Source organism: Strix uralensis, chromosome 16, assembly GCF_047716275.1.
Source record: "Strix uralensis isolate ZFMK-TIS-50842 chromosome 16, bStrUra1, whole genome shotgun sequence".
Taxonomy (NCBI): Eukaryota; Metazoa; Chordata; class Aves; order Strigiformes; family Strigidae; genus Strix; species Strix uralensis.
This window is the reverse complement of record NC_133987.1, coordinates 3,461,915-3,476,745: the sequence shown is the minus strand read 5'-3', so window position 1 is coordinate 3,476,745 and position 14,831 is coordinate 3,461,915. Positions and strand designations below refer to the sequence as shown.

Below are 14,831 nucleotides of genomic sequence, written 5' to 3'. Positions count from 1 at the left end.
TGAGGGCTATGGTAAATACAGTGTTGGACATACCCAGTAGGAAATGTCTGCTTTGCCCTCCACCCTAGCAGATGGACTGTTACACAGAGCAGGAGAATGACACTGCCAGAAATCAAAGGGTCAGTCACACATGAAGCGGTCCTGAAGGACACGGATGGCTCTGTCCTCCCACTGATTTTTCTCTTCAGGTATTTTCTCCGAATCGGACAAAGAGGAGGAAGCAGGTCTGCCAGGCAGCAGCAGGATGGTGGCAAACGGAGACAAAGATGCCTCGGTCCTTGTGGTGGAGTCAGTCAGAAACGAGGAGCTTCTCGTGAGGTCCAAAGTGAGGCAGGAGAGCTCAAGGTCTCCTGGGGAATCAGCAAATGGTATATCAGCCATCTTGTACAGAGCTTGACTCCTTAGGGGCACGACGTGTGCAGGCCTGCATGGCAGCTTGGTCTATCCCTGAAAAATAAAAAAAGATCGTTATTAATATGGTACAGATAGACCTGGACACATGCTCTGAGTTGTGGGACAAAGGGCAGCAACGTGTTCCTCAGGGCTCTTCCCTTGGGTGCGATTTACCAAAGGAAGTCAGTATTGAGGGACACTCCTGTTGGTCCCCAAGACTGCTTGTTTTTCTGGCTCTTCCCCTGCTGCTGCTTCTAGGCACACCAGAAGCCCCCCCTTCAGCTTGGAGCCAATATCATCTCCAAGTGGCACGTTCTATTAAACCCGGCTGAAATTAAAGCTCCCAATGTCTCTATTAATAGATGCACAGCCTCAAAGCTGCAGCAGTTTGTGGCGAGCTGCCAGAAGCAGGCAGCTGCCAGCACTCAGCCCCAGGCAGGACTTGTTGGAAAGCTTCAACATGAAACTGTGCCTCCGCTGCTCTCGTTACAGACCTTTCTAGCTGTGTGGCTTATGCTTTCCCAGCGGTGCCCAGGGCACGCAGCGTGGATGCCCTGAAGCTGTTTGCAGCGTGTTGTGGCTGAGCAGGATGATGGGGGGAGATGGATGTTCCTCCTTTGCTCCTGGAAAGCTGGTGCTTTTCCTATGGCCAGTCATGTAGGCACACGTGTGACGCTGCGGTCGGATTTTTGCCTCTTTTGTTCAGCACCTGAACAGACAGCAAGCCACAGCCTAGCTGCTGCTCCCAAACCCTTTCGAGGAGCAGCATCCCATAGGTACTGTCTTCTTCTTTGTGTGGCAGAACCCAGAAAGGAGACCATAACTCCCAAGTCCCAGTGCTCCGTCCGCCCAGATTCCTACCGGCATTTCACTCCTCGCTTTAAGGCATCGGTGCTCCCCCAGGTGAGAGCTGTGCCAGGGCTGGTTACCTGGGCAGGTGGCAAACAGGCATTTTGGGGCTTGGGTAGGTGGATTTTCCAAATTGTTTCCATTTTGTTCTGTTTGAAAGTAATTTGTGAAATATACCCCTGGGCCTGATGTTCAATTAGAAACTGCTAACATTAGTTCCCCTTTCTCCTCTACATGCAGCTCTTTCCAGACTAGTAAAAAGTGAGTTGTGATCAACTCTTTTTCTGTTCAGCAAATCTACATACATTTTTATTCAAAAGAAATGGAAATGGCATGTGCTATTGAAAGTGAAAGACGAGTGAGCAATGGAGTGATTCATCACGCACCCATATTTGTGAGCAGATGCGTTGGCAGAGCAGGCTGGGGAAGGCAATCCATCGAGCGTAGTGAAGATAGTCAAGGCACAGCCCTCGCTCTGATAACAAACAGAGCAATAATAAAACAGAAACGTACTCAACCTTTTCCTAAGCTCTGCTGTTCGCAGTGCTGGGAGAAAAGCTACATTCAGCTTGCACCCTCAATTCTCTCCTCTGTCCCTCCACCTGGTAGCATTTTTTCCCCCCCACTGTCTTCCTATTGAAACATCTACATCCCCGAGTCAGCAAAACCCATTGAACTCTTTCCCAGCAGGATTAGCAGCTGCTCGTCGGCTGGGCAGTTGCTGCCAGCCTGTTTTGTGCCCCATCTGAAAGCATCTGTGCCTGCTTTAGCTGGTGCAGTTTCTCTTTTGTATGTATAAGTGTGCACTTTGGTATTCATCTGTTGTTGTGTTGAACTTGGATTGCGTGAGTATTGGCATGGATTTGCGTGGTGTGTGTGTGAGAATGCGTGTGTGCTTGTGCGCATGCTTTTTCTTACGTGGGTGTTGAATGTACCTGACAGGGCCATCCTTCAGGAACTTATTATGAGCCAGTGTCTATTTTTCTTGCAGAGTTTCTTATCTCCTCCAGCTGGCAGTGAGGTCTTGAAGCTGAAAGGAGTGATTGGCTACAATGGGAACGGCAGAGGGAATATGGTGTGGAACCCAGACACAGGTACAGCGGGACGGCTCTGGAGAGGCGCGTACTCTGTGTGTACTGAGCCACGTACGATCTTGTTCTTGGGTTGGGAGCTTTGCTTTAACACAGGGGTTCTTTGTGTTGGTAAAATCCAGTAACCCTGCTTCTTTGCTATTGGCAAACATTAGTTGATATGGGCAGGCTCAGGCTTCAGTTGCTGAGTGGACAGAGCAGAAGGGAAAGCTCTCGTGAAGGCCATCTTGCCTCCTTTCTCCAGGCTGGAGTGATGCCCAACAGCTTTGCTTCACTTACATTAGGAGAAGTGAGATTTTACTCCACTCTCAACCTGATAGGAAGGATGCTGACAAGCTGTGTAGAAGATTCAGCTTTTATGTATTACTGAAAAAAAGAATTTTCCTGAATTGCAATGTAGATTGTAGTGGGTGTTGTATGTGAGGCCTTTACATGAAAACATCCCATCTCCTCCTTCTCTGCCAGGCTTCTTTGCCTACACCTGTGGCTGCATCATTGTGGTTGAAGACCTGCACTCGGGATCACAGAGTCACTGGCTGGGCCACACAGAGGAGATCTCTACACTCGCCATCAGCCACGATGCCCAGGTAGGAGAGGCTTCTGCTGCCCCGGGCTGGGTTTTGTCTGTGTTGCTTTGGGCTAAAGGAATGTCACAGACTAAAATCCCATTTGTCCGTTCCTTCTGCTGCGTGGAGGCCCGGGGTTATGGAAGTACAGTCAATGGTTCTGGAGCCTAGCTAGCCATTGTGCTGGCTCAGCGTGACAGCAAAGGCTGCTCCCTTCCTCTGGGTGATGCTGCCATTCCCTCCTGCTGTCAGCTGATGGGTGTTCTCACAGAATTTTCCATTTTCCGGCTGCATCGCTTTGATTTGAGACGAGTAATTGCTAAGACTAACTAATGAAGTGTTCTCTAATTACTTACCAAGGTCTCAGTGGCAACATACTGTTCTGTTAGGTTCTTGCCTCTGCCTCGGGAAAGAGGAATGGAGACTCTCATTGTCAGATCTGCATCTGGAACATCCAGGATGGGGTTTGCACAGCAAGTCTCTTCCATCACGAGACGCAAGTACAAGCCATGGCATTCTCTCGGGACGACAGGTTCCTTGTTACCCTGGGTGAGTACACCAGCTGTGGGTGCGGGAGTACACCCTAGAGTAGACAGCTCTTGGGAGATGTGTAATACCTGCCAGATACGGACCAGGCTTGTGGGTATGAAGCTGTTGCTTGGTAGCCTCAGGACAATGGATAATGCAGCGTGTAAAGCTGCAGGTGATCTTGGGTCTGCCTGGGAGTGAGTGCCTGCAGAGGTACTCCTGGCAGCTGCGGGTGCTTCCTGGCGCTGTCGGCAGCAGTGCGAGGGGAAGCGCTCACCCTGTGCGTCTCAACCGCAGGCGTGAACACTGGGCTCCCCAGCTCCCCTTCAGTTCTTTCTCATTGCCCCAGCTAGCTCGTTTTTCTTGAAGTGACACCTTTCTTTTCCTGGCTCACTAGCATTTGTTAAGCCTGTGTAAATAGTTTGCAGTTACTATATATAGTGTCCAAAGGGAAAAGCCTTCTTCTGGAGTTCTTATTGCTGCTTAGGTGGAATTGCATAGAAGTAGCCAGGCTTCAAACTGTGAGCCTCCTGCCAGGCAGCAATGCCAGCACACGATGGACGCTCAAGCTGTCTGTTTTGTTTAGGCAGGGGACATTTAAAGGACAAATATGCAATTAATAAGTTCTTGTTTTGCATGAGAGAGGACCTGTGGAGGAGGCAATACACTCTCTCTGGGCTGGTAAACCTGCCCTTGGAAAAAAAGCAAATGTTGCTGGAGAGAAAGAGAGCTTTGTGCTCCTCAGGGAGCAGCGTGGGAGAGGAGCCCTCCTCCAGCTCCGGTCTGGGCTGCAGAGAAGAGAAGAGCTGAAAGTCTCCACCAAGCTTGTGGAGCCTGGGAAAGGCAGCAGGAGAGCACTGTCCTCTGGAGCTGGCCAGGAGCTGGCAATGTTTGCCATCACCAAGGCCTGTGTCTTCCGCTAGCCACCCAGATATGGTGGCTTCCATTAAGGCCCGCTCCCATCTCAGCTTTGACCTCAGCAAAGGTGACATCCCTTTCTTATTTTAAGACTGTTGTTAACCCTGAGTGCACAGTATCACCGGAGGGCTTGTGTGGGGCATACGTGGAGGCGTGCAGTAGCTCCTAAGGATGTAGAAACAGCAGAAAACCTGCTCTACCGTGCTGTGGTGGGCTGACCCCGGCTGGACACCAGGTGCCCTCCAAGCTGCTCTATCGCTGCCCTGCTCAGCTGGACAGGGGAGACAGAATATAACAAACAGCTCGTGGGTGGAGATAAGGACAGGGAGATCACTCAGCAGTTACTGTCACGGGCAAAACAGACTCAGCTTGGGGAAAGTAACTTAATTTATTGCCAATCAAATCAGAGTAGGGTAATGAGAAATAAAACAGATCTTCCTGAGCCTTCCTCGTGGGCTCAGCTTTGCTCACAATTTCTCTCCCTCCTCTCCACCAGCAGTGCAGGGGGGCAGGGTTGGGGGTTGCAGTCAGTTCATCACCCGCTGTTTCTGTCGCTCCTTCCTCCTCACACTCTTCCCCTGCTCCAGCGTGGGCTCCCTCCCACAGGAGACAGTCTTTCATGAACTTCTCCATGAGTCCTTCCCACAGGCTGCAGTTCTTCAAGAACTGCTGCAGCGTGGGTCCCTCCCGTGGGCTGCAGCCCTTAAGGCACAGACTGCTGCAGTGTGGGTTCCCTGTGGGGTCACAAGTGCTGCCAGCGAACCTGCTCTGGCGTGGGCTCCCCATGGGTCACAGCCTCCTCCGGGCATCTCCCTGCTCCACCATGGGGTCCTCCTCAGGCTGCAGGTGGGCATTTGCTCCACCGATGACGTCCGTGGGCTGCCGGAGCACAGCCTGCCCTCTCACCACGGGCTGCCAGGGCAATCTGCTCCGGTGCCTGGAGCACCTCCTCCCCCTCCTTCTTCACTGACCTTGGTGTCTGCACAGTTGTTTCTCTTACATATTGCCACTCCTCTCTCCTGCTGCCATTCCTCTCCCCCAGGCTTTTTTCCCCCTCTCTTATTAAATATGTTATCACAGAGGCGTTACCACCATTGCTGATGGGCTCAGCCTTGGCCAGTGGCAGGTCCATCTTGGAGCCAGCTGGCCTTGGCTCTACCAGACTCAGGGGAAGCTTCTAGCAGCTTCTCACAGAAGCCACCCCTGTAGCCCCCCCACTATCAAAACCTTGCCCCACAAACCCAATGCACATGCCAGCCATCGGCTGGTCTGAGCGCCAGCTGCAGACCCCACTGCAGGGCCAGATTTGCTACAGCCTCCAGCATGAGGTGTTGGGCCACTTATATCTGCCCTCAACTCGGATGAGGACCCATCACGTCATGCAGCTTTTGCTGAGCACACAAGGAGCCGTGTCCATGCCTGGGACGGTGTTCGCAGCAGTTGTCCCCGAGCAACTGGACAATGGAGTGTCACAGCTGATGCGTGTGTGTGGTGTGTGTGCTTGTGAGCATCCTGAGGCTGCAGGATTTCCTCCTACTGTCATTCATGTTCTACCTAGGGGACTACAGCGATCAAACCATTGCTCTGTGGAATACCTACACTTATGAACTCGTGTCATCGATTTGTATCTCGGAGCCAGTCCATGACGTGGCTTTTAGTCCTCTTTCTCACAGAGAACTGGCCTGCGTGGGGAAGGGAGCTGTGATGTTTTGGCTGTTGGAGCAACAGGGAGCTGATGTCAACCTCAAGGTAAACCTCAGCTTTACTTTCTTTTAAACTTTCTGTTTGGCATCTCTGACTTATTTTCCAAGCCCCTGGTGAGTGCGATGCCCCCACAAGTCCGTGAGAGCTGATGATTTCTCTTAGGGAGATGATGTTGGCTGGCCATGAGTGGCTTTCAGTTGTATTTGAGGCATTAACTGCATGAGCTGAGGGTAGGAGGAGGGTTTTTTTTTCCCGTGTAGTTAAGCACTGTATTCTCTTTGACATTTCTGTTTTATGTGCTCCGGCAGGTTCATCAGGCCCCTGCCCCGGACGTGTTGGGGCCGGTGGAGCTGACCTCTCTTTGTTATGGTGCCGACACTCTTCTTTATAGTGGGACCAACTCAGGCCAGATCTGCGTGTGGGACACCGAGACTAATTGCTGCTTCATGACGTGGGAAGCTGATGAGGGCGAGATTGGTGGGTGCAAATGCCCTGAGCTTCTGTCAGGGCTGTAACAAATTCCATGGGAACTCATTAGGAAAGAAGAGCAATGAGCTTGCAGGCCTCTGATTTCAGCTGTGCTCAGAAAATCAGTTTGCTGTGTCAGATACAAGATGCGTGGGGTGGCAATGGATCTGGGTTTCCTCGTCAGAACTGGGGGATGTGCCTCCAGTCTGTAAAAACGCTGGGTATTGGGCTGTAGAAGACCCCCACTGCCCTGCCCAAATGAATCGGTGGCCTGGCTGTCAGGAGCACAACTTGGGTGATGGCTGAGAGCGGTGGATATTCACGTGTGCCCTTTGTTCCCCTGTGGCCTCCCAGGTGTGCTGGTGTGTCGGCGCAGCAGGCTGGTGAGCGGCAGCAACACCAAACGCATCCGCCTGTGGGCAGTGGCCACCGTGCAGGAGCTGAGGCTGAAAGGTCCCGATGCCAGGTAGGAGGTCATGGCCCCAGCATCCCCGCTGTGCTCACGCCCGGCTCACCGTGCTCTGGAGAGGCTCTTCCCCTCGTCTGGCAGCTCCCAGGACCTGTCTGAGAGGTGGCTTTTTACAGACAGACACCGGCTCTGCCTGCAACCACGCTGCTCCTGTTGCTCTTCATCCTTAGCTTTTCCTCTCCATCCTGTGACTACTGATTCTTTCTGTCTCGGTCTTTTTGCTGAATTTTTGCCACAGATAGCTGTGAACCCTCTTAATACTGGAAACGGATAGAGTTTATCACGCCTGTTGGTGATTTGTAGGAACTCCTTTAAGAGAAGTAGTGAAAATACATTGTGTTTGTTTCTTCCCTCATGCTATTGCATCCCCTTTTTTCTTTCTTTCTTTCTTAAAGAAGATGGTTGCAGTGTAAATGCAACGGTAGTCACTGTTCAATGCGCAGGAACCCCTCATTGAACCATTTAGCTGCAAATCCATGACTGGGCTCATCAGAAGATAACATTTAAAGGAGGCAGAGTGGCTGTTCCAGCAGCTGAGCCAGTCTTCCTTGCATCCTCCTTTCCTCCAGGTCTAGCTCGGTCCTGCTAGAACATGAGATCACCCTCGATGGGACCATAGTCAGCGCGGCCTTCGATGACTCTCTAGAAATGGGAATTGTGGGCACCACGGCAGGAACACTGTGGTATGTCAACTGGACGGAGAGCACAAGCATCCGACTAATCAGCGGCCACAAGAACAAGGTTAGAGGGGCTGGACGGGGGTGGTTTGTCCCGCAGAGCAGCGAGTGCTGTGTGTGCTGTCCGTGCGCCAGGAAGCGTGTGCGGGCTGCGGAAGCGTTCCCTGGTCTGGCCACGGGAGAGGTCAGGGAGCTGCAGGGCTTGGTAGTGCTGACAGGACGGCATGGAGGAGTCTACAGGGAACTGGGCACACTGAGGAGTCCAACATCAAGAAGTCTGAGCTCATCTGCTCCAGGCTTAGGTCTTTAACGGCCTTGGCCTGGGAGCAGCTGTGGGCCTTTCTGCTGGAGCAATCGCTATGGCTTCACTCCCGAGTGCTGTGACTTCTGCCTGCCTTCTCTTTGCTACCTGGATATCCATATTGGATAACATTTTGTTTACCTAAGACATAAAAAAAAAAAAAGTGAAGAATGACTTGAATTTTGCTGTTGCTTTGGGGTGTCTTTATGGTACAGAGAAAAGATTTCAAATCGTAGAAGAGAAAGTATTTTACTTACACCTACATTGCATAGTGCCTGCTCCTAGCTTTGGGGTTAGGTTTACTGGTTTCCATTACAAGCCTAGTTGTAAGCCTGAGATTTAAGGACAACCAAAGCACACCACCTTCTTTTATGTCTGGGGCTTCTTGTCTGGTGTCTCCCATGAGAGGGGTCCTCGGGGGCAAGAGGGCAGAGGAGCTGATGTCCCCTAGGCTGTGGCATTTGTAGGGCCCCTGTTCCCCATCTCTGTTCCTGCTGCAGGTGACCGAAGTGTGCTTCAGTCCTGACGAGACTCACTGCGCGACGTGTGGGGAAGATGGCAGCGTGAGGATTTGGTCTCTGGGCAGCATGGAGCTGGTGGTACAGTTCCAGGTGCTCAACCAGGTAATTGTTTGTGGTACGTCAATCTCTTCCTCTTGGCAGAGGGCACGGTCCACTGCTTGGGAGTGCAAGGACTGCTGTGTCCTCGCAGCGTAGACTAAAGCTGGAGAAATCCTTGCAGGTGGAGCCTTTAGTGCACTTGATTGCACAATCCTGTTATCTTCACTGTGCCATCGGGTCTCTGCCCTGGTTGCTTTGCAGAGCTGCCAGTGCCTGGCCTGGAAGCCTCGTCCCGTTGTTGCATGGGGAGCTGAGAGCCAGCACGTAGTGGCAGGGTACAGCGATGGCACCATCCGTGTGTTCAGCATTTCCAGGACAGAGATGGAGCTGAAAATGCACCCCCATGCCGCTGCACTGACAGCAATTGCCTACTCCACAGACGGTGAGACTGCCTGTTAAAACTGGGGAGATGTTGCCAAGGGGAGCACCCCAAGGTTGTGCCTGGGTTACCCTGACCCCCAGCTGCTCTGCATGCTGGCAACCTGCCCAAAAACCTGGGGCCAGGGAGAGCCAGAGAACTTGTATTGATGAACTTTTCTGGGGTTATTTAGTCTGGAGAAGAGGAGGCTGAGGGGAGACCTCATCGCCCTCTACAACTCCCTGAAAGGAGGTTGCAGAGAATTGGGGATGAGTCTCTTGAACCAAGTAATAAGCGATAGGACAAGAGGGAATGGCCTCAAGTTGCACCAGGGAAGGTTTAGACTGGCTATTAGGGAGTATTTCTTTGCAGAAGGGGTTGTTGGGTGTTGGAATGGGCTGCCCAGGGCAGGGGGGGAGTCCCCATCCCTGGAGGGGTTGAAGAGTTGGGTTGACCCAGCACTGAGGGATCTGGTGGAGTTGGGAACGGTCAGTGTGAGGTTCATGGTTGGACTGGAGGATCTTCAAGGTCTCTTCCAACCTTGATGATTCTGTGGTTCTGTGAGCTGTGGCAGCTCTGCCAGCTGAGCATGTGGTAAATGGGACACAGGAGGTACATTGGCAGTGGCACAGCGAAGGGGTTTGGGTACAAGCAGCATTCCTTTGTGTCCTGCTTACAATCTGCAGTGGCTGCTCTTCAGCGTGGTGTTTTAGTGGATGTCGCAGACATCTCCTCCTACCTAACCTTTGACTTGGATGTTCCCAGCCTTTCATGATGTTTTGGGACACCAGTATCCCACAATCTTGGACCTTTCTCCTACGGGCTTTTTCTTCTCCTACAAGAAGTGTCCCATTCTTTTCTCTCCTCTGCCCACAGGAGAAATGATCTTATCAGGGGGTAAGGACGGGCTCGTGGCCATCAGCAGCCCTCGCACTGGGATGACTATCCGTGTCCTCGCTGACCACAAAGGCTCCCCCATCACTGTTCTCCAGTGCACCCGGAAGCAGGTGAGTCCTCACCCTCTGCCCTGGTGCTGTGCCCCGGGTGTCACTGCACAGCTGTGGGGAGCAGCAGCAGCGGGGCTGGGTTGGTCAGTGAGTTTGCTTCGTTGTCCCTCACCTTTCGTCTTGGGGCCTCCATCCCCTCCAGTAACTTCTGTTCAGTTTTTCTAGGGATGTCTTTGGTGGGGTGAGGTGGCAGGTGTTGCAGGTGCAACCCTGAGCAAGGCTGTGCCTGCAGGCAGGGGGACCTTTGGTGGCTGTTGTAGACACGCCGCACGCAGATGTGATGTGTGCCTGCACCACAGGCTCTCGGAGAGCAGCACCCCTGAGAGCAGCCCAGGCTGTGAGCTTTCAGCCCCCATGCCCCCGAGAAAGGGCTCACTGTGCTTTCCCCACGTTGCTCCTTGGCAGCCTGGCCTCCTGTGCGTAGCTGGCTCTCTGTACAGTTCCTCTGTGGGGCTGGGAAGACTTGGTGGGGCAGCAGTGTGATGGTTTAACATCTCCTTTGCCCTTCTCTTCATGGAGAGTCTTTTTCCTTTGCACAGTGGAAATGAGAATAATTTTGCCTAAGTTTTCAGGCTTTAAAATCATCCATGCTGCAAGGCTGTGTTCCCTGGTAATTCTAGACTTAGGAGGTCCTCCTCAGTTTTAGGTGAAGGACATTGTTAGGGGACACAGAGTATCTGCAAGGGCTCCCCTAGGAGATGTGTAGATCCGGAGGGATCCCAGAGAAGAGATCTGTGTCGTTCAGGCCAGGTGCTTGCTCCTCCTCCAGCAGCCTCTTCTGCCGGTGCTCTCAGCCCGGAGCGTGCTGCCAGTTCCAATACCACGGCTTTCTTGTCCTATTTTGTTCTAAGGGACTTTAAGCACTGCCCAAATGGAGGTTAATCCTGGCATTGATCCCCTATGGCATAAGGCCTGTGTTCCCAGGAGTTCCTGCCCCACGCTAGCTCTAGTGGCAGCTTTTTCTAAAGCTTCTGTACTGCCAGAGTCACAGTGTTGCGTTTATCTTCCGTAGTACCGTGACTTTGGGGTGGAAGGAGGCGAGCTCTGGCTGGCCACCAGCTCGGACCGGCGGGTCAGCGTCTGGGCCTCCGACTGGCTGAAGGATAAGTGTGAACTCCTTGACTGGCTCAGCTTCCCAGCTCCTGCCAGCCCCGAGGTGAGCATGGTGCTGCCAGCCTCTGCCTGCTCCTGGCACGGGAGGGATGCTTCAGGGCTCTGGGTGGGATGGGGCCAAAGAGAGGTTGCGTGCTTAGGAAAGCCATCTTTGTTAGTTCTGCTGCTCAGAGAGTGTCTTGTTAATGCACCTTCTGGCGTGTCAAAAGGCAGTGGGAGTTGTTAGCAGTGCCTAACTGCCGGGAAGCACTGACTCTGTAAGCCTCAGGAGTCAAAAAATGCATCTGCAAATAGCTGACACCCCTGTGCTACGCAAAACAGAGCACAGGCAGTGGTGAGCACAGTGCACAGAAGAGACACCTGATTATAAGCATGCTGCTAACTTTGGTGCTCCCAAAGAGCATAAATATTCAGCGCCAGGAGCCCAGTGACGGGTTCACAGAGCCACGTACCGTAGCCCTGTGTGTCTGTGATGTTTTGCAGAACCCTTTGGCTCCAACCCAGGTGTGAGATTTGGGCAACCGGACCCCTGCTAGAAATGGAGGAGGGTCTGTATTGGAGGGGACGTGGAGATGGTCCCTGGTACACGTGACATTGGCATGCAGAAGGGAGCTGGGTCTTTTGGGGGGACAAATGGTGGTGCCTCAGCCTGCCACCCTCAGGGCCAAGCACCGTCTGGACTTGGGTTCTGTCAATGTTTCTTTGGTTTGTTTCCACAATGATGGATTTCTTCTCCATGAAGGAAACTCACTACAGGTCTCCCCACAGTGAACAGGGGAAGGATTGATCTTGCATCCACTCCTAAAGATCTATCTTCTGGGCTCTATTTTCTTGTATTAAACCAATCCATAACCCAATCCCACCTTCAAGACAACACAGCAATAACGCCTCGGTGGAAATTCAACCTCTTGGACCCTCATGTGTCCCACTCCTATGATAGTAAACAATTTGCTTCAGGTTTCCATGGCAGTGTGGCTCCTTGCTTTGCTGTGAGCACGTTTGAGGTGGCAACACAAGAGGGAGGAAACAGCCTCCATCATACTAATTTCCTGCTGCTTGGGCACCTGCACCCCAAGGGCTGGTGTCCCTCCATGCTCTCATTTTGTCCCCCACTGTGTTGGGTCAGGCTGGAGGAGCTAGCCTCAATTTTGTCCCCTTTGGTTTCCCTCACCAGGGTCTCAGCAGCCTCCCACCCAGCCTGGCCGCATTCTGCCCTTGGGAACCCGGTACCCTGGTCTATGTCGGCTTTGGGATGCAGAAGGAAGCCTTGTTCTACAGTCTGCACAAGAAACAGGTACTCGTGCCCTGCCAGAGTGGCGTGGGCACTCCTCTGCTGCTGCAGGGCTGCGGCCACGTTAAATGAGGTGCAGTGGGGGGAGGCAGTGCTGCCCTACCTGTAAAACCAAGTCTGAAGGTGTGGGGTGGACTCAGGCAAGCAGCCGCTCAGGGCAACAGCTTTTCATCTCAGAAGCTCCCGAGTCTGGCCCAGGTGAGCAGCAGGGCCCCGCCCCTGCCTTGGGCTGTGTCTGGGCAGGCTGCCAGTCCCCGCTGCCGCCCTGCTGCCTTTCCATCCGACCGGAGGGGAAGGTGTTTGCTTTCAGGAGCGCTAACAGTCTCTAAATCGTTGAGTGGAGTCTCCTCTGGAAAGTCAATGCCTTTGGCACGTTTCTGAGGTGCTGTGCATCTGTCAGCCTTCCCTTTGAGAGGAGCGCCTTACCCTCCTAACGACTGTCACTGTAGCAGCTCTGGTCTCCCACCTTCTCATTTCTGAGGTGTTGGTGTGTTTCTCTTGCTGGAGCGCAGGTAGTTCAGAAGATTTCCTTGCCGTACTTCGCCACATCACTCAGCTTGTCTCCTGCAGCGCATTTCATGGCTGTCGGCTTCGGCGGTGAGTACCAGAGGGTGCTGTGGGCTCTGCTGCCCAGGCTGCCTTGTCCTCAGGTTACCTTCAGTGGGGAGGGATCTCCCCTTCTTCCTGCAAGGGGGGGGGAAACCAAGTGTCCTTTTTCCCTTAAATGAGAGAGACGTGCACACACACCAGCCCCTATCCTCAGACCCTGGGACTGCGGGCAGGGTATGCGTCAGGCAAGGAGAAAGCTCTGGGAGACTCATAGGTCAGAAACGAGATGCATGAGCTCAATCCCATTTGTCAATGAGCAAGATTTGTCATTCGAATGACTTCTTGGGGTTACGGGCTGTCTTCATCTCAGCAGCTGTGTGAGTTACAGCCCGGGAGGCAGAAGGAACCTTCCCGCAGCACAGGGACAATCAGCACCCTTCGCCTAGCAAGGGCACCTTCCTCCTGTAGCTGTTTGTATCTGCCTGGGGAGGCAGCATTTATATCCATCCCCCTCTGACAGCAGCTCCTGAGAGCGGGGTGAGTTCCACGCCTGCCCCGCTGCTGCAGGGCACCCACTAAGCCCAGACCCAGGTGCTTCAGGGTGGGGTGTGAGACAGCAGAGCTGCACTAACCTGTGCTGCCGCATCCATCACTGCAGCATGACAGTCTGACACACAGCGTGGAGCTGCCCTGTCGTGCTCTCTCCCCATTACCAGCTGTTAATTGCTTCGGCAAGAAGCTGTCCCCTGTCACTCAGCTTATTGACGCGCAGCTCAGCAGGGGCGAGAGGGCCCAGGGGGTGACTGGGAACGGTGCTCCTGGCAGGGACAATCCCCGTGGTGGCAGAACCTCCTTTCCCCGACGCTGAGCACCCTCCTTTCCCCACAGAACGGCTGTTGAGGCTGCTGCGCTGCCCCGCCAGCCACGCGCAGGACTACGCCGGCCATGATGACGTTGTCCACCTCTGCCGCTTTGCCCCCTCTGGCTGCCGCCTCCTCACGGCCTCCCACAGCGCTGTCCTCGTCTGGGAGCTCACGGGAGGCTGAGCTGGGAGCCCCCTGAGCCAGCGGCACTTCTCCAGCGGGGCAGGAAGGCTGGTGGCAGCCCCCTGGCCAGGCCCCAGCTCCTGGGTGAGGCCCTGGATCAGGCCTCAACCAGGCCTCAGCCCCCCCCTCCGCTCCCCCGGCAGGTGGCTGGGGCCGGACGCGGCGGCGGGCCCGCAGGCCAGGCCCGGGCGGTTGCGGGATGTGTTTTCGGCCCTATTTGCCGTTTTGGTTTTTGTTAATAAAAACATTGAAGGCTGGAGGTCTGTGGGTGCTGCGCGCCGCCCCCGCCCGCCAGGGGGCGCCGCTCTGCCCGCGCCGCTCTGCGCCGCCGCTCGCTGGTGTGACCGGAAGTGGGGGGGGAGGCGGCGGCGGCCCCGGGAGCGGCGGCGGCGCCGCCATGAAGCGGGACGTGCGCATCCTGCTGCTGGGGGAGGGTAAGGCGGGCGGCGGGGGCATGCCGGGGGGGGGCTCCCGGGGCCCTCCGGGCGGCCAGGGGCCCGCGGGGGGCAGCCCGGCACCGGGAGGGCCTCGCCCGCGGGGGAAGCCGGGGGGGAGCGGCTGGGCCTGCCCGTGGCCCCGGCCCCGGGGGGCTTGGCGGGGCGGGAGGTGTGTCCCCCCCCGTGACGGCCCTGGTAGCAGTGCTGTCTGGCAGCCCCGCGGGCCCCCGTTTCTGGTGGCTCCTGCGGGCGGGACACTTCCCGTGGGCTCCTTCCAGCAGCCGCGGGCGAGCGGGCTGAAGCGCTGCACCGCTTTACCGGCCTCTGCCCCGGGGTCTCCCGCAGGGTACGGACACCGACTTCTCCTTCGCCCGCGGGTCGAGCCGTCCCGGGCCCCGCGGGTGCAGTTGATGCCTGCCGAGGGCTCCACTTGTGCCTGCCGCTCC

The 14,831-nt window shown here is 54.8% G+C and overlaps 1 protein-coding gene across 2 annotated transcripts in view; it reads left to right on the top strand.

Annotated features, from left to right (window-relative positions):
* The window catches only part of LOC141950958 (mitochondrial Rho GTPase 2), a 45,147-nt gene that overhangs the window by 17,596 nt on the left and 12,720 nt on the right, over nucleotides 1-14,831 (top strand). The window contains exons 27-41 of one of the 2 annotated variants that reach the window (XM_074886538.1): nucleotides 189-368; nucleotides 1,196-1,296; nucleotides 2,234-2,336; nucleotides 2,799-2,920; nucleotides 3,289-3,448; nucleotides 5,904-6,094; nucleotides 6,358-6,526; nucleotides 6,872-6,983; nucleotides 7,556-7,727; nucleotides 8,465-8,587; nucleotides 8,786-8,966; nucleotides 9,819-9,949; nucleotides 10,962-11,105; nucleotides 12,237-12,356; nucleotides 12,866-12,950. In XM_074886538.1, the coding sequence (XP_074742639.1) occupies nucleotides 189-368; nucleotides 1,196-1,296; nucleotides 2,234-2,336; nucleotides 2,799-2,920; nucleotides 3,289-3,448; nucleotides 5,904-6,094; nucleotides 6,358-6,526; nucleotides 6,872-6,983; nucleotides 7,556-7,727; nucleotides 8,465-8,587; nucleotides 8,786-8,966; nucleotides 9,819-9,949; nucleotides 10,962-11,105; nucleotides 12,237-12,356; nucleotides 12,866-12,950 (2,094 nt within the window). Of the gene's footprint in view, nucleotides 1-188; nucleotides 369-1,195; nucleotides 1,297-2,233; nucleotides 2,337-2,798; nucleotides 2,921-3,288; nucleotides 3,449-5,903; nucleotides 6,095-6,357; nucleotides 6,527-6,871; nucleotides 6,984-7,555; nucleotides 7,728-8,464; nucleotides 8,588-8,785; nucleotides 8,967-9,818; nucleotides 9,950-10,961; nucleotides 11,106-12,236; nucleotides 12,357-12,865; nucleotides 12,951-14,298; nucleotides 14,383-14,831 lie in introns of those variants that run through there. The other variant, XM_074886537.1, reaches the window with a different exon arrangement.